The 22,014-nt window shown below is 37.5% G+C and overlaps 10 protein-coding genes across 10 annotated transcripts; 6 read left to right on the top strand and 4 right to left on the bottom strand. All coding sequences in view use genetic code 12, as the record gives it.

The window, feature by feature from the left end:
- Positions 1–2: 2 nt before the first annotated feature.
- VPS16 (tethering complex subunit) lies at positions 3–2,798 on the top strand (the record flags this gene model as incomplete). Its single annotated transcript, XM_051813540.1, has 1 exon — positions 3–2,798. The coding sequence occupies one exon, from the start codon at positions 3–5 to the stop codon at positions 2,796–2,798; it is 2,796 nt and encodes a 931-aa protein (XP_051672918.1).
- Positions 2,799–2,802: 4 nt separating this feature from the next.
- CHL4 (Chl4p) lies at positions 2,803–4,143 on the bottom strand (the record flags this gene model as incomplete). The annotated part of the gene is made up of 1 exon (XM_051813539.1): positions 2,803–4,143. The coding sequence occupies one exon, from the start codon at positions 4,141–4,143 to the stop codon at positions 2,803–2,805; it is 1,341 nt and encodes a 446-aa protein (XP_051672917.1).
- A 240-nt stretch (positions 4,144–4,383) lies between these two features.
- Positions 4,384–6,651, top strand: NOP4 (mRNA-binding ribosome biosynthesis protein; the record flags this gene model as incomplete). The annotated part of the gene is made up of 1 exon (XM_051813538.1): positions 4,384–6,651. The coding sequence occupies one exon, from the start codon at positions 4,384–4,386 to the stop codon at positions 6,649–6,651; it is 2,268 nt and encodes a 755-aa protein (XP_051672916.1).
- Positions 6,652–6,878: 227 nt separating this feature from the next.
- SIT4 (type 2A-related serine/threonine-protein phosphatase) lies at positions 6,879–7,823 on the bottom strand (the record flags this gene model as incomplete). The annotated part of the gene is made up of 1 exon (XM_051813536.1): positions 6,879–7,823. The coding sequence occupies one exon, from the start codon at positions 7,821–7,823 to the stop codon at positions 6,879–6,881; it is 945 nt and encodes a 314-aa protein (XP_051672915.1).
- Positions 7,824–8,458: 635 nt separating this feature from the next.
- Positions 8,459–9,070, top strand: CANMA_001556 (mitochondrial 37S ribosomal protein bS18m; the record flags this gene model as incomplete). Its single annotated transcript, XM_051813535.1, has 1 exon — positions 8,459–9,070. One exon carries the CDS (start codon positions 8,459–8,461, stop codon positions 9,068–9,070), a length of 612 nt encoding a protein of 203 aa, XP_051672914.1.
- A 615-nt stretch (positions 9,071–9,685) lies between these two features.
- CANMA_001555 (uncharacterized protein) lies at positions 9,686–9,946 on the top strand (the record flags this gene model as incomplete). The annotated part of the gene is made up of 1 exon (XM_051813534.1): positions 9,686–9,946. One exon carries the CDS (start codon positions 9,686–9,688, stop codon positions 9,944–9,946), a length of 261 nt encoding a protein of 86 aa, XP_051672913.1.
- Positions 9,947–11,592: 1,646 nt separating this feature from the next.
- On the top strand, positions 11,593–14,085 carry CANMA_001554 (uncharacterized protein; the record flags this gene model as incomplete). Its single annotated transcript, XM_051813533.1, has 1 exon — positions 11,593–14,085. The coding sequence occupies one exon, from the start codon at positions 11,593–11,595 to the stop codon at positions 14,083–14,085; it is 2,493 nt and encodes an 830-aa protein (XP_051672912.1).
- A 106-nt stretch (positions 14,086–14,191) lies between these two features.
- Positions 14,192–17,254, bottom strand: CANMA_001553 (uncharacterized protein; the record flags this gene model as incomplete). The annotated part of the gene is made up of 1 exon (XM_051813532.1): positions 14,192–17,254. One exon carries the CDS (start codon positions 17,252–17,254, stop codon positions 14,192–14,194), a length of 3,063 nt encoding a protein of 1,020 aa, XP_051672911.1.
- A 615-nt stretch (positions 17,255–17,869) lies between these two features.
- APR1 (proteinase A) lies at positions 17,870–19,159 on the bottom strand (the record flags this gene model as incomplete). The annotated part of the gene is made up of 1 exon (XM_051813531.1): positions 17,870–19,159. One exon carries the CDS (start codon positions 19,157–19,159, stop codon positions 17,870–17,872), a length of 1,290 nt encoding a protein of 429 aa, XP_051672910.1.
- Positions 19,160–20,274: 1,115 nt separating this feature from the next.
- On the top strand, positions 20,275–21,717 carry CANMA_001551 (putative carboxylic ester hydrolase; the record flags this gene model as incomplete). Its single annotated transcript, XM_051813530.1, has 1 exon — positions 20,275–21,717. The coding sequence occupies one exon, from the start codon at positions 20,275–20,277 to the stop codon at positions 21,715–21,717; it is 1,443 nt and encodes a 480-aa protein (XP_051672909.1).
- Between the last annotated feature and the right edge of the window lie 297 nt (positions 21,718–22,014).

The following is a 22,014-nucleotide window of genomic DNA, read 5'->3' as shown; positions in this document are numbered from 1 at the left end:
AAATGCCTACAAATCCTAGCTTCAACTGGCTGAGATTACAGAATGTCTACTATGATATAAGCACTTGTTACGCCCCTTTAGGTTGGCCAATTGAGGACCTCTACCCCAATTACAGGATATCATTTGCGCCAAACACGACGTTGATTGCCATTGCGTCCAAGTCAGTTCCACACCCGAACCTTGTTGAAGTTTATGGTCTAAGTGGAAATAAGGTGTCATCAGTGGTTTATAATAGTACGCCAACCGATTACATTCATGACTTTCATTTCCGTCGAGAAGATTTAGTATTGATCCTTAACGATGGGAAATTTAGGTATTACCAGGATTTGGTGGGGAATTTCAATGAGTACCGATTTACCGAGGATTTGGTTAAATTGGACAATATGACTCCTAATGGTAAGAACGGTAATAAGCCTGTCACGGAGTCGAGTAGGATGATAACCAACCTCGAAAACGACGAAACAGAGGAAATTATCAACATCCTAGAAACGCATACTTCTGAAAACCATCTAATTGTCAGACTTGAAAACAAACTCATATTGACAGATTTGGACTCATTCCAAAACTATGAAATTGATATCTCCAGCTACTCACCAAAGGATATCGAGGGACTTTCTGTAAATGATAGCAAGGAAAACGTTGTCATCTACATTGCATGTCAAAAGACAATTCTAGTTTTAAAAGTCGATTTCGGTCTCTCGAGTTTCGAACTTGTTGATCAAGAGTTGACTGATGGACCATTTAATAGCATTTCTGTGTCACCAAATGAACAATTAATTGCATTGCATAATAAGTCATTTAGTAAAGTCCTTGTTGTTAGCAGCTCGTTCGATCAAATACTTTTGGAATATGATACGTCAAACGATTCAAGTTCGCCCTATCAAGTGACTTGGTGTGGCAATGATGCGATCGCTTTGTCGTTGAAAGATGAGATAAAATTGATTGGTCCAGAACAACAATCAATATCATTCTTTTACGATATTGATGAGGATGATGACTTTGATCTCGACAACTTGCTTCTAAAAGACCCAGGAAAAAATGATTTACTGTACACAATCCCCATCTTGCAAACCTTGTCGGATGGTTTGCGTGCAGTAACAAGTGAAAAAGTACAGCTTTTATGTCGAGTACCAGAAAAGACGGTGGCGATGTACCAAATTGGATCAAACAGCCCAAGTAGTATATTGGCCGATTGTGTCAACAAATTCAACCTGAATGCAGCAAAAGCGCATGCTAATATCACCCTTTTGAAATCAGATGGCGTACTATCAATTGCCATGGAAGACGCCCTCCAAGTGGCACTCGATGAACTTGATTCAAGCTGGCAGAAAAAGGCTTTGAAAGCGGTTTCATTTGGAAAAGTTTATACTGAAGGCACATTTGATGCGAACAAGTACGTAACTGTATTAAACACCGTCAAGGTGTTGAATCAATTAAGGGCGCAAGAGTTGGGATTGTTTTTGACCTACCTGGAGGTGCAAACCATTGGATGGAAAGAAGTGGTCAAAATGCTTCTACGAAGAAATCAGCACTACTTGGCGTTGCGAATCGTAAGTACATTAGGCCTCAAAGACTTGATGCCATTGATCTACATTCATTGGTGCTGCTATAAAATACGGAAAGAGCTGGACTACTCGGACGTGAAATTGTTTAAAGTTATTGTTGACAAGTTGCTATCTGCTTCTAATAAGAGGACGAATTACATATCCATTGACATGATTTCGGATGTGGCACATGAAGAAGGGAGGGTGATTTTAACAAATTTGTTGGTTGATTTAGAGCCCTCCGTTAGCAACAAGGTGAAGAAGCTAATTGACTTTGACGAGATTGAACTCGCATTGGTCAAAGCATTTCAATCGGGTGACTATTACTTAAGTCTTCTTATGCTCTTGCGTGTGCAAGATACCTTACCCACATCAGATTTTTTTGAGATATTAAACCAAAATGAAAGCAAGCATTTTAACCCCACTATCCAAAGAGAATTGCTGGATTTGAATGTGGAAATTCCAACAGAGACTACACCAATCAAAGGTGAGGTTATCGGACATACTTGGGTTGAGTCAATGGGAAAGTCGTATCCCAAATTGATGGAGAAATTCTTAGCTCATGAAGATAAAACTCACGAGTTGAACTTAATAAAGTTGAAAGAGTTTTCAAAGACTCATCCAAATGGGGAAGGTGAAGAATACTACAATAACTACAAGAAGCTATTAACAAAGTGTTTGCGAAAATCAATTCGAACTACTACCATGAAAGCCATTGAAAGAGAGCTCAAGATTCTTGAACTTCAAAACCGGTTGGAAAAGACATACCTTAGTAACTTTTATTCTGAAAAATCATTGTTGCAAATCCTTCAAAAATTAATCAAAATGAATCAAGTCAAACCAGCGAGCAAAATAGTTAAAGAGTTCTCGGTGTCACAAGAAAAGTTTTGGCATTTGGTGTTAAACACGTATTCTCAAGCGCGTGAGTTTGACCGATTGTATGAATTTGTATTTGGATCATTAGATGCATCGGTGGGTAAATCTCCTATAGGGTTTGAGCCAATTATAGAAGCCGCATTTGCCAATAATGCACCAAAGGAGCACATATCTGCATATATTCGCAACTCAGTCAAGTACAATTATGATGAAAAAGTTCGGTTATTCATTAGAAACGAGGATTATGAATCAGCGGCGCAAGAGGCGTTTAAGAATAAAGATGTTGAAATTCTTCGAAATTTAAAGCAAAATGTGCCTGCTTCTGATACAAAAGCTGTACAAGTTATAAAATCAAATATGCAAAAGTTGGGTTATTGATTATTTAGTTAGAATGAAATTTTCCGTCTCTTATATGTCCAGATGTAGCACCCTCCTCCCCTGTTAACCAATTGGGTATTTCTGCGGGATTTAGAATCATGCCATTTGGGTCCCTAGTAGATGCAGCAAGTTCATGTAGCCCGCCAAACACGTCAGATCCAGAGAATTTAAGTTTGATGTTGGATCTTGATTCTGGTTGGTCTTGTTTGATGTTTTCCTGAATGATGAACTCACTGTATTGTAAGGGTGTACGTGATGCAAATGAGAGTTTTACTTTTTTTTCTTGCGTGTCTACATCATCTTCAATAGCTGTAAACTTTCGTTTCTTTGATCCATTATTATTTTTGGACTCTGTGCCATCTTTCAATGGTGCTTCAACGTTTCCCTGAAATCGAAGGTTTGCAAGTTTTCTTAGCTTTGCATTCAGACCATCATCTTTCTCATCGTTGACTTGTTGTTGTAGAGTTGAATGCTTCTCTAACGCACCAAGTGGAGGCACATCGATTGTTCCATCGGCGTATGGTGTCCATATACCCAAGCTATTCGCCACACGCGAATTACCCTTTAGTGTGAACATAGTCTCTAACGATGCAATTTGTTTCTGGTCGGATGGAGTGTGAAGACATAGTTGGTTTTGTTCCTGTTCAGGTAGGCATTGTTCTATCGTTTGCATAATCATATCGTAAGCTATGTCATTACTATTCACAGAATGGAAAATGTAGGAACTCTCATTCGGTAGACATACAAAGTAAGGTTTATGGCTTGTAAACTGTGGTTGAGTTGAGTCGAGAACACCCGCTTGATGGTTTAAATCAAACACTTGAACTCGTATAATATGCATTGATAGACTTGGATGTTTCAAGATGTAAACGTGGGTGATGTAAAGGTCGGCTAATTTTGATGCCATATCTTGTGCAAACAATTGAGGATCGACATCAGGACAGAATGCATTTCCTTGTGCATTGGTGATTCTTGAAAATAGCCAACTGGATTGGTCTGGCTCATCTAGAATCAACTGACAGTCCAATTGGGCATGTTGTAGTATATTTAACCCATTTGGCCAATACTCGTATATTATTTTCCGAATGATATCACTCTTTTGGCTCCGTGGATTTTTTCGAAGCTCCTTGATTTCTTTCACCAACTTTTTCCCAAGGCCCTGTTGTGTGTATATTGATTCCTCTGGAACATGAGGTTGCGTGTTGACTGATTGGGTCCAGCGGACGCAAAGTTGATACAATGTATCCGTATTTAGACGCTCCAATGTCGTGAAGAGACATTTAGTCGAGTAATGAGGTATAAATGCATTGGGAAGAACATTTTCTTTCCGGATATCTTCTTCCATTGACGGTGTATTTCGTCTGATGTGAGGCACAAGCGCCAATAGTGCTTTACCGTTGAACACCAGATCAAGCACCGTTGTTTATCTTCTCGCTACCAAGTTCTGTTCCAAATTAAGGAGAAGTAAAAGAAAAATTAATTTTTGTGATTTTCTTTTTTTCTTTTGCGATGCTCTGCTTTTTGATTCTTAGTTTAACATCAGAGTTTATTCCAATTGCCTTACAGTCTCGTGAGAAAGGCAATAATGTCAGAAATTGAAAGTATACCAACCAAAGAAGCTGTTGATTCAACTGCTACAGTCTCAACAACAAGCTCAAAACAAGTGAATGATGATGGCTTAGATCATAAAACACTTTTCGTCAGGTCCATACCGTCAGAAGCTACATCAGAAGATTTATCAACATACTTTTCCCAATTTGTTCCAGTGAAGCATGCAGTTATTGTCACCGATGAAAATAAACAAAGCAGAGGATTTGGCTTTGTTTCATTCACTTTAGATGACGACACATTGACTGCTTTAGTTGAGTCGAGAAAGACAAAATTTCAAGGCAGGTTATTACGAGTTGATATTGCCAAGAGAAGAGATAGGAAAACACAAGGACCAGATGGAACTTCAATTAACAAGAAGCAAGCTGAGCCAATAGAGAAAAGAAGAGCTCGTTTGATTATTAGGAACCTACCTTGGAGTTGTAAGAAGGCAGACACATTGAAAAATATCTTCCAAAGATATGGTGCTGTGTTTGATGCGTATATTCCTAAAAAGAAGGGAGGTCAGATGTGTGGGTTTGCATTTGTAATTATGAAGAAGAGGGTGGCTGCTGAAAGGGCTGTCGAGGAAAGCAAAGGGTTGAAAATAGATGGAAGAGAAGTTGCTGTTGATTTTGCAGTTGAAAAATCAAAATGGGAACAAATCAAGGATGAGGAAAGTGAAGATGAAGATGATGAGGAAGGAGAAGAGAAGAAAGCAGCAGCTGTGGACCGCTCTAGTAAAGGAGACGCAGAGGAAGAGGAAGAGGAAGCGGAAGGGGGTCTTGGAAGTGATGATGAAGAAGATATCGAAAAGGAAGAGGAGGACAGTGATGGAGATGATGATGATGACTCAAACTTTGATCAGTTGAATGAGATCAACACTGATGATGAAGTTGATTCGGATGATGAGGATATCAAAATTGAAGTTGATGGTGAGCCACAGGAAGTAGAAGAGAAGCCAAAGAAGAAAAGCAACAGACAAGAAGCATACTCAGTTTTTGTACGAAATATTCCATACGATGCCGATGAAGAGAGTTTGAAAGAGCACTTTGAATCGTTTGGACCCGTCAAATACGCTCTTCCCGTAGTTGATAAGGAGACTGGTTTATCCAAAGGTTCAGCATTTGTAGCCTTTAAAAAGGAAGATGCTTACCTTGAGTGTCTTGACAACGCTCCATCAAATACAGGATCAACATCGATATTAATTGCCGATGATGTGTCACCCAAATATGTTTACCAAGGACGTATATTATCCATCACCTCTGCTGTCGACAGACAATCGGCCAATAAATTGGCCGAGAGGAATGCCTTAAAGAGAAAAGAGGTTTTAGGAAAAGCACCTGCGGAAAAGGATAAACGTAATTTGTTTTTGCTTAATGAAGGTCGAATCACTGAAAATTCCAAATTGGCACAATTCATCACCAAGACTGATTTAGAATTGAGAGAAAAATCATACAAGTTACGTGTACAGCAGTTGAACAAAAATCCAACGTTGCATTTGTCATTAACTAGGTTGGCAATTAGGAATTTACCACGAGCCATGAACTCAAAAGCATTGAAGGCATTAGGAAGAAAAGCTGTTGTTCAATTTGCTACTGAAGTTAAAGAAGGACAAAGACAACCATTATCAAAAGAAGAAGTGTCGCGTTCAATAAAGACCAAAAAGGAGCTTCAAGAGGAAATTGAAGTCAAGTCAAAGAATTCCAAACACAAGGGGGTTGTTAAGCAAGCTAAAGTGATTATGGAAGTGAAGGGGTCGGGAGAATCCGGTCGTAGTAGAGGTTATGGGTTTGTTGAATTTAGAGATCATAAAGCTGCCTTGCAAGGATTAAGATGGTTAAATGCTCATGAAGTGTCAATAGATGAAATTACCGAAGGCTTGACTGACGAAGAAAAGAAAGTCGCCAAGTTGGATGGTTTAAACAAGAGAAGGTTAATTGTTGAATTTGCTGTTGAAAATGCTCAAGTTGTAAAGAGAAGAAGGGAAAAGGAGATTATTAGTAGAAAGTTTGATAACGAAAAGGATAAAGGTACATCTAGCGATAAAAAGAGGAAACGAGATGATGAAGGTGAAGGTGAATCAAAGTCAAAGAAGCAACGTAAGGGTAAAGGACCACTGAGAAAAGGTAATATGAACAAAGGAGTCACCAAAGCTGCACCTGAATCGAAGCTGGTGAGTGAATCCAAGAATAGATCTGGTCTTTCTGATAATATCAAGTCCATCATTGGTCAAAAAAGAAAGAGAAGAAAGGGAAAGAAGTAAGTGTAAAAGTAGAGAAGTAGCTATTTAATTTAGAATCATAATAATAGGCACAGATTATGCAAAATAAGTGTAGACCTACATTCTTTCATGTTTGTTTTTCATTCGCTTCATTACAATAATCATCATTTCATTAAGTCAAACAACAAAGTCGAAATTTCAAGTCTATACTATTATTATTATTGTTATTATTATTACTATTATCATCATTATCTGTCATCATCATTAATTTATAAGAAATAATCACTTCTTTGCTGTTTAGTGTTATTATTCTTCATCGTCAAATCACCATCTTGAACAGCACTAAATATCTTGAAATTTGGTTCTAGATCTTCATCAATTTGCATAACACTAGCAACATTACCACATCTATAACAATAATTAGGTGCTGACCAAACAGTAACCACGTCTTTCTCCTTAAAATGATATCTAAACCCCTCCATCACCAACTGGTGAGCTCTAGCAATCAATTGTAAATTATTTATATGATTGAATTCGCGTGACACTTTGGATCCAAATAACCAGCCGGCACCACGAGGGGACACTGCCCATGTATCGACATTATCGGGGTCTGACCATACCAAGTCACAGAACCCACCTTCATGAGGCACTTCTTGGGCACGGGATAGAACTCTGATTTGGTCCAACATTCTGATTTCAGGTGATAAGCCACCGTGAACACAAAGTATTTTGCCGTCAATTATTGCTGCCAAGGTGAGGAAATCAAACACTTGACAACAATATTTCCATACTGTAGTTGATCCATATTTCGTTAAACATTCTTCGTAGAACCCATAAACTTGGGTAATTTGTCTAGTTTCGTGATTTCCTCTAACCATGGTGATACGATGAGGATACTTGACTTTTAAAACCATCAATAATGTAAATGTTTCCAATGAGAAATACCCACGATCGACGTAATCTCCAAGGAAGATGTAGTTGGTTTGATTATCATCACTAGGCAATCCACCTGATATTCTGAATAATTCAAGTAAATCATGAAATTGTCCATGAATGTCACCACATACCGTGACTGGTGATTGAACCGGTTGGATGTTGGACTCCTCCATTAGTAATTCTTTGACTAATTCGCATAGTTGCTTCATATCCGATTCGGATAAGGCGACACAGCTTTTAATCTGTTCAAACCACTGATCTGGACCTCGTTCTCCCATATTTCTTTAAAATGTATGCAGGTAATTTATGTATGAATAATTTATGCAAAACGTGCGATGATATATAACTTTCCTTCCTTATCTGAACTTCAAATAGATGAGAAAGCTTTTGAGTTGGTGTTATTAAAGTATTTGGGTGATGTTGAAATATAATGTGTGACCATAAAAATGTTTTTGGCCGTTCGATTCTAGAAGCAACGATGAATTAGATATAAATGTTTTTTATCTTGAATGAATTCAAAGTGATACAATTGTCCATGCAAGTCACTTAATCTTGAATATATATATGTATGTATGTATGTATATTTGTGTTATAAATGATAAACACACCACAATGTAAAAGTTAAGTAAATGTAAAGTTATACTAATAGGATGGTGTTAAAAGGGTTCTTTCTTTCTTTCTTTGATTGATTGATTGAATGATTGTAAGTTACATTTTTGGAAAAAAATCAAAAAAAAAATCTTTCGCCAACGACAAAATGAATCCACACCTTTGCCGCAGTAATAGAACGAGTATGATTTTTTTGTTGTAAATTGTGAGTGAAAAAAAAAAAAATCCTTCATAAGGAGAGAGCAGACTAATAGTACAACAACTAACCAATACATCCTTTATACATACACACCTCATTAGTAACATGCTTGCACAAAGAGCTGTTGTGTTCAATGGTAAAGCCATAGCTCAAAGTGTGCGTTTTCTAGGGACAAGTTCCAAAAGATTAGCTGATTCTACATCATCAACATCAGAAGCTCCAACTGCAGAAATATCAACACCAACAAATTTCGATCAATTTAAAAGCAAACAGTCATGGAGAGAATCATATGCACCAGGATCCTCAGCACAGGCCGATTTGACTGAAAACTTGTCAAAAATCACCCAAAATATAGCTAGTGGTGAACCACCTGTACATATAGCCCAATCGTTGCAAAAGAAATTTAGAGTTGGCACAACCTACAATCCATTTGATTTCAGTATGAATAGATTAAGAATGGAAAGAAAACAAGCACAGTCTCGTGCTATTGAAGATCCATTTGAGCGCAGTGGTGTTGATCCTAGAAATTTATACCTAATGCCCGAGATTTTGTCACAATTTTTAACTTCAACGGGTCAAATTTTATCAAGACAACAAACTGGCTGTAGTGCTGCTAATCAAAAGAAATTGACTGCTGCTGTAAAGACAGCTAGGAATTTGGGATTGTTGTCTACTGTTCATAAACATTATAGATTCTTGCCAACAAGAAATCTTTAAATGTGGGATGATGTTATTATACGTGTAAATAAAAAATAGAATAAAAAAAATAATGAGACCACTATTTTAGATGGTTAAATCAAAAGTTAAAGTCTGTGGTAGTAGTAGCAGTAGTAGTGTAATGTGGCGGTGGTGTAGGTGGTGTAAGTGTTGTCTAATGTTTGGTTTTTAGTTTGAACCAATTGAAACTATCCATATATATATGTAGATATATATATATATATTTTAGTCATTTGTACACTACTATTACTATTTACTACTAGTACTATTACTATTACTACTATTTACTGTTTACTACTTGCTATTATTACTTACTATCATTACTTACTATTATTACTTACTATTATTACTTACTATTACTACATAGTACTAACTCTCTTTTCCTCTTTCTCTTTGTCTTTCCCCTTCCCTTTCTGTCGCGCAAAATAAAAGCAAAAAAATCATTTGATGAAAAACTTCGCAGTTGTGAACTTTCTTGCGTTTCAGTCACACAGAAAAAAATAAATTATAAACGCCCAATTTTGTTTCATTCCTCCTTTTCCTTTTCCTTTTCCCTTCTCTTTTTGCTACAGAATACAAAAAAATATCCCTTCAACACTTATTCCATTTAAAACAATGTTATCAAGAGCTATTAAATCATCATCAGTCTCAACTGCTGCTTCAATTAGATTTTTTTCCACTTCAAGAGCCATGTTAATTGAGTCTGGAAGCAACATTGGTAGAGATTCATTCCATGAAAAGGAAAGAGCTCAAGAAAATGTTTACATCAAGAAACAAGAAGAAGCTCAATTGAAGAAATTGAGAGAGAAATTGGAGGAACAAAAGCAAACAATTGAGAATTTGCAAGCTGAATTGAAGAACCACAAGTCAAAGTAAACTACTATGATAATATGAAATAGCACATTGTCTGTTGTTGTTCTTTTTATTTTTCACACACTTTTATTGAATTGCACTTTGTTGATTATAGTTTCAATTGGTATTGCACAGTTGCAATTAGTAAGTGAAGACTGATGGCTTGAAGATGTATAGTTTTTTAATAAAATGCCATATTATTTTTATTTTTTTTTATTGACCATCTTTGAAGAGTTTATGCTTATTGTGTAAAGATTTGCAGTTGAATCGAGGGAATTCAGTGACTAATCACCAATATGTCTTGTATTGGAGGGGGGATGCTAATTGGCTGAAATAATCATTGATGTTGCAGCGCCATCTTCTCAAAATATCATATATTCAAAAAAAGACTTTTGCCACATTGTGGTGAAAAAAAAAAAAGTACCATCCTATTACCACCATGACTACGTCTGTGATCTGACAGATACGACCAAGAAAGTCGATAATTATTGCCAAATATTTTTCGTAAATGGAAGTCAATTTCTTTTTATTTACCTATCTCCCTCTTAAAGTCATGCAATTTGAATTACCACCTTGTGAAGTAAATCATTCTTCTTGTATATTCTACTATAGTAATCCGTAATGTACTACGGTCCCCACAGAAGCTAATTTATGAAACTCGTAGTGTCATACATTGGGTGGGAAATAAAACATTACAGCAATGTTGTGAATTTGTAATTCTTTTTGCAACCAAATAAACAACAAATTGTTGAGAAAAAGTAATACTATCTTTTAGCACCAGTCAATATTTGCTTAAATTGAGCGTTAATAGATAAAGATAACAAAATATCAAAGATTCCCCCACCCCCAAACAAGGATAAAAAGGCTAAATAATTGCAAAGCAATCGTTGCTACTGTTTCAGAAGTAGTCATTACTTCCTACCAGCCAAAAAGAAACTATTTGAGGAGGGTTGTTATATCATGCAGGACCATTAGAAGTGTAAATGATCTAGTGCAACATAAGATATAATAAGATATAGGGGGATAAAGGGAGGGGTGGTAGGATTCGATTCTTTATAAACGTTTTATGTTCCTCTTTGATTCGGAGTAAAGAAAAAAAGCAGTGTTTTTTTTATATCTGTTGCAGCAGTAGAAGAAGTAGAAGAAGTAGTATTTCTTAATTATTGTAATAAAACACAATAGAAAAAACAAAGACCGTTGGTTAAAAATTTGAAACAATTTTTCATAGCAAAGAGCCAAGATTAATATATGATTCAGCTATAAAACATATAACATATATATATATATATAGTCCAAACATCCCAGATCTTCCTCTTTTACTTCTTGTTCCAGTATAAAGAGTGCTGTTGTCTATGGTTAAAGCTGAAGAGTAGCATTTTAGCCTTTCTTATCCTGCATATTACTTATTACTTAAAATAGAAATATATTGTTTACATTACACCCATACATACATATTTGATATTAAGTTTATATACAGGAAGTAATGATAACAAAAGAAAGAAACAAAAACAGAAAGAGAGAATAAAAAAAGTAAAAGTTACAAACCATTAAAGTTAAAGTAAAAGTAAAAGAAGCCACACGGATATCACATAAATACAAACAACCACACACATATATTTCGCCATCCTTTAGATAATTCATTGAGAAAAGCTAGTACTAAATACAACACTATGGTACTTAACATTTTTCAGAAGAGGGCTACAGGGTCAACTACTTCAGATTTAGGGCACGATGAGTTGCAAACACCAATAAATCATCATCAGCAACAACATCCTTACAAACCTCAGTATCCCATAGTACAAAAGGCAGCAACTACCAGTTTACTACCATCCCCAAGACTACAGAAACCACCACAGGAGCAGCAGCAGCAGCAGCAACAACAACAACAACATATAACTAGCCAGTCACAGACATCTTTACAGTCACAAAAGCCTAATGCTAGTAGAAGAAGAACATACATTTCCCATCGTATAAATCTACCATCAGCCAACAAGAATAGCACACCAAGTCCCCCAATTAACACCAATAGCAATTTCCCTACTATTGCAGAATCCCCTAAAAGTGGTACAACAAGTCCACCAAGTGAAGCAATCAACGATCATACTCCAGGTCCTTCAAATCCACCACATCCACCTTCAACTGAAACTAACACTTCTGTCACCGGCACACCATCACAATCACCCAACCTTGTAAATACGGCAAAGCTCAAAAGAGGCGCATCGCCCAAGGAGTCAGAAGTTGCCAAAAAGACACAAGTCGGCAATGATGTTCTTAATCAACGCCGAGCTCGTAGAATGAGAGCAAGATCGAGACCAAATGGAGCAAAACCTACAACTAGAAGACAACAGGAAAGACGCAATTCTATTGCATCGAAGGAGTCGGGAGGATCAAGGGAATCAGTTAATTTGCTGCGCAAAACTACTAATGAATCTACACAATTGAACAAACAGCAACAACAAATGCGAACATTGATTGATAAGGAACGTAGAAGAAAGAATGTGCATTCAAGCCAGCTTAAACCTAGACTTACATTACCATACCCAGTGAATGATGAGATTATTAGCATTATAATTACTGACGAAATAGATGAGCCTGAGGAATTAGAAGGACAACTGCTGGAACAGTATTCAGATGAAAATGAGCCTTATCAACCTCGATCCCAGATTCGAGAGGAATCACATGAGATCGACGAAGAAGAATTTTTTCCTGCTGGATTTGAACCAATCAATTCAGGAAGCTTTAGAATTGGAAATATACCTGGAAACTACAGATATTCTCCAAAAGACTCGCCACACCTTAGTTTTGCCCCTTCCACTCCTCGGGATACAAGAAACGAAGTGCACAATGATACATTACAACAGTTGACAGGTCGACTGGAATCACCCCCAACTCACGACTCACCACATACTAATCTACAGTCGTTTCCAATGCAACCAACTTTATCGGAGCAATCAACTTACCATATGGCTTCTGATGACTTTTCAATTAGTCGGACAGAAGCTGTGGCTTGTATCTTGGAAAGAACCGGAAGCACTGCCCAAGGCAGCAGACGAGGCCAACGATATCAGGAAATGAGACGTAATCAACGTGCTCAACGCTCCCATGTGGGGCCCCCTCAACAAGTTGGTGGTTCTCATGAGGAGTCAAGTCTGGAGTATGACAATTATAGAATAGCAGATGATATTCACCATCATGACAACTCCTCTAATCAATCAAGCAACCATGCCGGTGCTGCATCTTCTCAAACCCAACGCCAGTCATCTCTGTCCCGTCAATCAACCATCGAAGACACCCGAGCTCGAATTATTGCCCGATTAAACCAACGTATAGACCCAACAATGTATCATAATGAGCAATCCACGTCCACTTCTGCTATGAGCAATGGGGCACGACAGGAAGAAGATGAAGCACCCCCACCATTAGATGAATACGCACACCTAGCAGAAGACCAACCATCCACTCCACCATACCGGGAGCGACTCCATAAACGTGTTGATTTGATTTCGTTTGATCCACGCTACGTAACGCCAGTATTACGTATCAACAAGAAATTAATTCGTACGCCAACAAATTTACGCAAAACGATACGTAAATTGATTCAATTGAAAATTGTTCCTGAAGAAATCGATTTGTGGAAAATCGATCGAATTGACGATGGTCAATTTTATCAAGTATTGCCGCAATTATTAAATGGCGATGATACCCAAGAGGAAATTCGGGCAATGAATGAAGCAGTGAGAGTGGCTCGTGAACGGTCAGAATTGGAATTTGAACTGGAAATTCAACGCGCGTTGGCTATTTCCATGGAAGAACAGACTCAACGACAATTGTTTCATGGGTTTAGGTATAATGGACCATCGCGGACTCAAAATCAAGCAACTGAGCCGAATGGGTCAGGTTCAACAGGAAGAAGTGATGGCCAAGAGGTTAATAACGATGAACGAGATCGAACAGTTGGCGGTGACACTACTGATGACGTGACTGACGTGAGTGATGTGTTTATAAATGTCGACGACGCATTAAGGATATGGCAGCAACAAGAGCAACTGCCAGAAAATGAACCCAACCATAATTTACAACCGCATACGATGCCGGGTTCATTCAATTATTTGGCGCCGGCACATGCCAATTCTTCAGTGTCGTCGTACATGACTGCTGTTTAAATTAGCACATGTAGATACATAGGTAGTTTTACATCTATTCTGTTTACGAATTTCCCACGTTGTATTTCAAAATTCATATGTATCAACTAGTTGTAAGAGATTTTATCTACTTTGTTGTTAATTGACTTAGACTGTGAACCAAACCAAAACTCCGTTTCAATCCCAGTGGACTGCCATTATTCGGTAACAAAGCTTGTTCATCATTGTCATTAATAGCCCCTCCATTGGCATTTCCACTAACACCAGGACGATTAGATTTTGCCCTTAATGAGGGACGTTTAATCACCGTCCCATACCGCCTCAATTCATCCAACCCACCAGTACTACTTACAAGACTGCCCTGTGTCTTGACTGATCCAATTGCAGACCTATTCAATTGACTAACAGACTCGTAATACGATATTGTATCATCATTGTCTCCCTCTTCGTCTCCCTCGTCTTCTTCAGATGAGTGGTATTCTAACATCTCACCAAGCATTGATCTTCGATTGAGTACCGTACTGGTGAATTCTTGATCTTGGGGATCAATAAAGACATCACCATGTTGATTCGTTGTTGTGGTTGAGGAGATGGTTGAGAATGTAGTTGTCGAGATCACATCATCTTGGGAATAAATCGACGATGCAGAAGCAGCAGCTCCAACTCCAACGTCAGCGTCAACGTCAACTGCAGCCACACTATTAGCTTCTGTATCAATATCAACACCAACTGGAGTATCTTCAGCAACACTAGTTTCACCTCTCGTTCCAGACCTAGAATGTGACTTAATGTATCCAGCATTATCCTTACTCTTAAAATCGGGCTCGGGCTTCGATGTCACAATGGACGTGTTCCTCGATGGCGCATGGCCAATTGTTGTTCTCTCATCTTCCAGCTCAGCATCATGGCGAGCACGTTCAAATATCATATTTATAACATCACTAGTCTCTCTCGTAACCAAATACTGCTCAAATTGGTTAATTTCTTGGCGTAATTGAATTCGATTGTACAATACTCGCATTAGATAACTTTGCCACAACTGGTTTATCTTGTTCTTATCCAACTCCTCTTCCTCATCAGTATACACCTGCTCTTCTTCTTCTCCTTCTCCTTCCTGTTGCTGTTGATGATGGTGTAATTCTCTCAGGTGTTGTGTCATATAACTAGTATCCAAATGAGGCGGCGGTACAGGTGGTGGGGCTTGGCTAGTAACAGCAGAAGATGAAGTCCATGAAGGTTGATCAATTTCACTGGTTCCTATTTGAGGTGATGGAAACTCGTTGTCATCATCGACAACTAATGGTTTCTTTGAATTAAGTACTCCTACTGCTATGGGTACTGCTCCTGCTCCCGAAGGTGATGCTCCTGTTGTTATTCCTCCTCTTGGTCGTCCGCTCTGGATTTGTGGTTCCTGATTCATGAGTTGTGATTGATATAAGTACCTTGATTCTTGTTGGTTGATATAGTTTGACAAATGATTGTATTTTCCAGTACTTTCATCGGCAATTTCTTCTGGTGTAAGTAATTGGTTATTTTGTATATGATGAGGATGCTGCAGTGGTTGTTGATGTCCTTGTTGATGTCCTTGTTGCTGGGAAGCTGGTGGTAAATGCTGAGCACCAGCATATCGTTTCAAATCATCATTCAACTCGACTCTTTCAACCTTCAGCAACTTACCCAATTCAGGATTATTCACTGGTGCAGAAATTTGCAACCTCTTAGCACCAGCAATGGACCCACTACGAATTCCACTGACTCCTTTATCCTTCTCCATTTGTTGATTTAATTTATTACCCGGTGATAATTTAATCGATGTCAATCGTTTCAAATCTTGATTCTGCGGATTTTCTCTCACTTTTCGAACCAATGATTTCGATTTTTTCAAATTTGAAGAAGATACTCCTCTAGTTTCACCCCTCGCGGCGCTAACATTCTTATAGCTATTTCCCCGTTTCTTGATGCTGACCTGTCTTTTTTTCGATGAAGATGCTTTAAAATTGTAGAATTTAAACTTTGTCCAAAATTGCCGTATTTTCAACTGTAATCGATACCACCAACTTCCCTTTTTCGTCTTGATTGCATTATGTCTAGTTAGGCTAGTACTCGACTGAAGAGAGGAACTAGTGGCACTACCGGTAGCTCCTCTAACATTGCTGTTATTTCCATTTGCATTTCGATTCATTAGCAAAGATGATGTGATTGATGAAGTTGGACTCTTGTATAAACGAACGGTGCTAGTTCGATTCACAGTTCTTGATTTAGATGACCTTTTGCCGTTGCTTTTGTTTTTATTGAATAATGATTTTGTCTTGCTTAAGCCGGTGTTTATTTTACTGACTCGACGATTTATCAATAACAACGCTTCTGGTTCTTGTCTTGTTGAAAAGATTGTCGCTTGTGATCCCATTGAGTCGGACACATCATCACGAGTAGGAGCCGATGATAGTTGAGTACTATGATGATTCAAATTGAAGTCGTTATTTGACCTTGATCTCGAACTTGGTAGTTCAATTGGAGAAGAGCCATGGGTGGTTTTGCTTTTGTTATGATTCAGGCTCAGCGTCGTGTCACGCTCATTCCTACTACTGCCATCATCGTGTTTTTTGTGCCCAACATGATCCGATTTCAAACTCGATGAAATCATTGATAAATTATCCAATCTTTGAGAAATGTATGGGTTTTGTTGATCAATAATAAATTGGGAAAATCGTTTAGGTACTTGATTAAACGCATCATCGCCAATGGGACTTAATGGTATTCCATCATAACTAATTCGCTGGTGTCCTTTTGCTGATCCGGATCCAGATCCAGATCCACTATATTGTTGCTTATTGGGACTCGGCGGTGTATATTTGTGACTAATTTGGCTCTGACTTTGACTCTGACTGTTTGGACTAGGCGAAACCATGACATCATCTAGATTATAGTAAGGATACTGTGTAATTGCCGCAGCACTAACCGATTCACTCGATGCTGATTCTACTTCTAGCCTTTTTAATGAATCTTGCGTCATTTTGTGCGGGTTCTGAAGTTGGCCACTTTGTTTAGACTTTAACTTGTCACTTGAGTTGTCAATAAAGTGTTGTTGTCCTCTAGGAAAAGAAGTACCTTCAATTATTTGAGTCTCATTAGTAAATGGATCTTGCACGAGCGTCAATTTATCTTCAACTGGAATTGATTGTTGTGGCATTGACATGGAACGATTTAGGGGCGGAATCAAAGGACCGTTAATTGTGTAGAATTGGATATGTACAATGAATAAACGGAAAAGAAATGGACGACGGATGGTGATGAAAATAGACGACGTAAGTAACTGATCTCTATTGAATGAATAAGAAGAAGGAAAGAGAAAGGAAGTTGACGAAGATGATGATCATTATTTCGTGAAATGAGTCTGATCTCATTGTATCATGACAGATGGATATATTTCTTGATTTAGTGTTACTATTTACTTTTGATAAAAAAAACAAAGATGGCTGGCTAAAAAATTGAAAAACTAAAAAAATTAAGTTGCAAATAACGCACAAACTAAACAGCCAGCTAGTACTAAAACAAAAACCATATACAAAGCACATGAGTTGACAGGAAGTATCAACTGTACGCTACAGCATAATTACCATTATAAACTTGTATATCAAATATCGGGTGGATTTGTATATAGAAAAATAAAAATAAACAAAATGTGGTAATAAACGACGTATAAAAAAAATTTGTAAGCTTTTCTTTTCTAACTTTTCATTTTCTCAATCTAGCAGTGCCTTTCTCTTCCCTCATTTAATCTTTAAAAATATTAACGCTCTTCATATTAAACCTTTGATGGAGCTAAACCAACAGCATTCTTTTTCAAATCATAAATAGAGTAATATCTTCTCAAAAATGCATCTCCAATAATTGCCAAGTCTCCAATTGGTTTAGGGAAATCCATTGGGGTGAATACTGAAATACATGAGCCACCAACTTCCAAAACATAATCATAAGCAGTTAAAGTAAAGTTGTAACCGGAAAATGTCAACGTTAAATCGGGTAATTCATCTCTCTTGGCACAATCAACTTGGTATTGACCCGACCAGGACTTGGTTGCACCAATCTTGGCATTGATGATTTCAGCCAAAGTTGAAGGTAAAGTAATCAATGAAGTACCGGTATCAATTGCTGCACCAGTCTTGGTTAATTCGGCATATTCTTCACCCAACCCAATTCCTTCAAATGAAACTTCCCAGTAAGCCTTTCTTCTAACTGGCAACCATGTAATCTTACCTTGGAAAAGTGACTCATCGTATCCACCAAAAGTGGCAACACCACCATCTTCTTCATCCTTGTTGGTATCACCCAAATAAAATCCAAATTGTGGAGCATCAAGCAAGTCTTGATTAAGGGCATTGTAAATTGGTGGCACAATCTTGTTGACGGAAATTGTATCATAAGCCAAACCCAATATACCATCAAATTTACCAAATGCAAATGCTAAACCTGGTTCTGAAGTGGCCTCAGCAAAGTCTTGTTTCGGAATAACCAAGTCCCCAATACTAACTGTATCTTGAGAAATGTAACCCTCCATTGAACCTGAACCATATTGAATCGAAAATTCTGATCCATTCGCCTTATAGGTGGATGAGGAGTCGTGGTCATACTTTGAATGCAAAAAGCAAGCCAATGATGTACAATCTTGAGATGGCACCCATAAATTAGATGAACCAGTATCCAAAATAACCTTAAAGGTTTGGCCAGGAGTACCAATTTGGATCTCAGTGAAATATTGCGCATTCAAATAATTGGTCAATGGTGCTTCGTATTTACCATCTTTTCCTTCAGGAGTAACAAATGGAATATCGGCTGAGTGTTTCTTTCTCTTGTCTCCTGACGATAATATTTGTTGAGCACCAAATGCCTGTGGGTTACCATTAGCTTTATTGAACAAATTCAAATACTTGTTGGCCAATGCATTAGTATACTCTTGAAACTTCGTAGCATCCAAAGTTTCTTCATTTGACAACTTATTCAACTTGATTGAATGAGTCTTGGCATCAACAGCAGTAGTTGTGAATGCCAAAAGTGTAGTGGCAACAGTTGATAATACTGATAAAGACAATTGCATTGTTACTCGGGGGTGGCAACGAAATAGATAAAGGGGTGTTGTTCTTGTCTAGCAAAAAAAGAATAAAAGAAAAAAGGAACAATTGATGTAGTCTATCAAGTGTCAATTGTTAGTTGATGATACCTTCTTCCTTTAGAATGTGATGATATAAAGATGATGGATTGCGGTTGTGTAATAAAGAAGAAGATTAGGAAAGTAATGACTGATGTTTTAATTTTATTTTGTTATGGTGAGTGTAGTATGGCATGAGAAAAGGCGAAGGCGGGAAAGTGAATTTGGTAGCATACACCTTACCTCCTTTTGATATCAGCAAGCAATGATATAGTTTATTATTACGTAATACAGTAGTACAGTATTACGTCATCAGTCCCAAAATAGATAAGTTATTGACTTGTTGGGATTAAGTCCTGTATATAAACTACTTACTTTGCTTGGCTCCAAAGTTTTGTCGATTGATACACTACCAGTAGTAAAGATAGTTTTACTCGGGAAAAAAGTTCAAAAACACAAGAATAAAAGTGCGAGAGTTACGTCTTCTGTTTACGCCTAATGAAAATGTCGTAAAGCTATATCTTTATGTTTAGGAGCACATAGAGAAAACAATTTTGAATAAACTTTGTATGATATATAAATTCGAATTCCTACGTCAATAGACTTGAAATTTGTATTAAAGAATCTTTCAGGCTATGTTGGTATAGCTACCGAGTTCACTCGAACGACGTATTCATCGAGTTGTTAAGAGAATTATAGATGGACTGAATCCCGAAGTTCAAGGTGAGCTGACGATGATCTCCAATAGTTTAAGGACTGAAATAGGTTGACCCAGTCTTAGTACCGAACAAAGGGTATAAGGAATCACATTTATTAGCATTTTCGGCTAAATATCGATATTTCTCACCCACTTACTCACTCGGCTAATTGCAAAAGAAAAGAAAAAAAAGAGTTCTAAATTGTTCAATTTTTGTGCAAACCCTTTGAATATTTTTATATGCAATTTAGCAAACTCTTCCCAAAAACTTCTGCACTTCATACTCAAACACTTAGTCTAAAAGAGGACAAGGGCTTATGCATAAGAACTGAAGCTACTTATACATATTAGAACATTTACCAGAAGAATGTATGGGTCAGGATTTTTTTTATCCCGAGTCGAAAACCACATCGCGAGGAAACCTATAGGGTTTACCAGAAGACAACACGAAAATCCAGCTGAGGAAACTTCCAACACTACTACTGCCACTAATTCGACGACAGTGCCAGATATCCTTAAACAGGAAGTAGTTGAATTTTCCCCTGACCATGCATTTTACATTAATCCTCTCTTGTCATCAGGACATACACAAACTGCTTATTCAGCCATAAATAAATTTGATAAAGTGCATCAAGTTTATTACAAGAGACAAATTATAAATGTTGAAGACAAGACATATACTGTACCTGATGGTGACCGTGTCAAATATGATCAGTGGAAGGGCCAATCTACCGTTGCTATTGATTATGCATTTAATAAAGACAACTTTGACCATGATGCTAACCATTTACAATATAAGCCATCGCATCAAGGCGACAAATTACCACCAAGAACCGAGTTTAAAAACCCGGATCAAGAATTTATCAATGATTCTGATGATAAGCCATTGTTGATTGCATTGCATGGATTATCGGGTGGATCATACGAAGCATACATTAGAGCAGTTATGGAGAAAGCAGTCGATGCTCCATACAATTTTGATGCTATAGTGTTAAACTCACGTGGGTGCGCCTGGCATACTATAACTAGTCCTCAATTATACAATGGGCTATGGACCAATGATTTACGATACTTCATCAATGAATTTGTCACCAAAAAGTGGCCCAACAAGCGCATTTACTTGATTGGGTTTTCACTTGGTGGCGCTATATTGGCCAACTATTTGGGCCAAGAAGCTGATACAGTGTCTCCACAAATTAAGGGAGCAGCAATGTTTGGTACTCCATGGGATTTCCCTGATGGTGCCTATCATTTGCGCGATAGTATTATTGGCAATCAAGTTTATTCACCAACAATGTGTCAAAATTTATTAAAACTATTGACCCGTCAAGGTGATTTAATGAGCGAATCACATGATGTGATTAAGCAATATAAACAAGATCCGACCCAATTCCAATTGAAGTTTTTAAGAGATTTTGATGATTATTTTACTAGTCGATTATTTGGGTTGAATTCAGCTAATGAGTATTATCGATTAGCATCACCCATACAACGATTAATGAAGATTAGAGTGCCTACTTTGATCATTAGTTCTAAAGATGATCCTATAACGGGGTCTAGATCATTACCTTACTCAGAAACAGAGTTGAATCCATATGTGACCATGGTGACTACGACAACTGGTGGCCATTTAGGATGGTTTACTTGGAATGGAGGTAGATGGTATACGTCCCCCATATGTCAGTTTTTCAATGAGTTACATAAATGGGATGTTGATCTGAGTAGTATAGATAAGGATGTTGATTTACCATTTGATATTTCACGTAGTTGGAAATATGACAGATTGGTGGATCATATGTTGGTGGATTGAGTAGCTTACAAATGTATTAGTTAGGTCGTTATGTAGTTAGAGTATTTATTTAGACTATGAGTGAAAATTGTGTTGATTATTATCATTGTGTGGGTGATCTAATAACACCGATATACGGAGTTTATCCTTTATAAATGAAGTGGGAGTTATTAACTCCGAAGAAAATAAAAAAAATGGACGTGTCACATTTATTTTTTCTTTCGTTTTTTCTTTCTTTTACCGCGTTTCATACACTCTTTGCTATACGATATACGATGGATACACAATCCAGTGATTATATTTGTTTTGAAAGCGTTT

The sequence above is a fragment of the Candida margitis genome, assembly GCF_024628925.1.
Source record: "Candida margitis strain CBS 14175 chromosome Unknown scaffold6, whole genome shotgun sequence".
In the NCBI taxonomy this organism is placed as follows: Eukaryota; Fungi; Ascomycota; class Pichiomycetes; order Serinales; family Debaryomycetaceae; genus Lodderomyces; species Lodderomyces margitis.
This window is presented reverse-complemented; position numbering and strand designations above follow the sequence as displayed.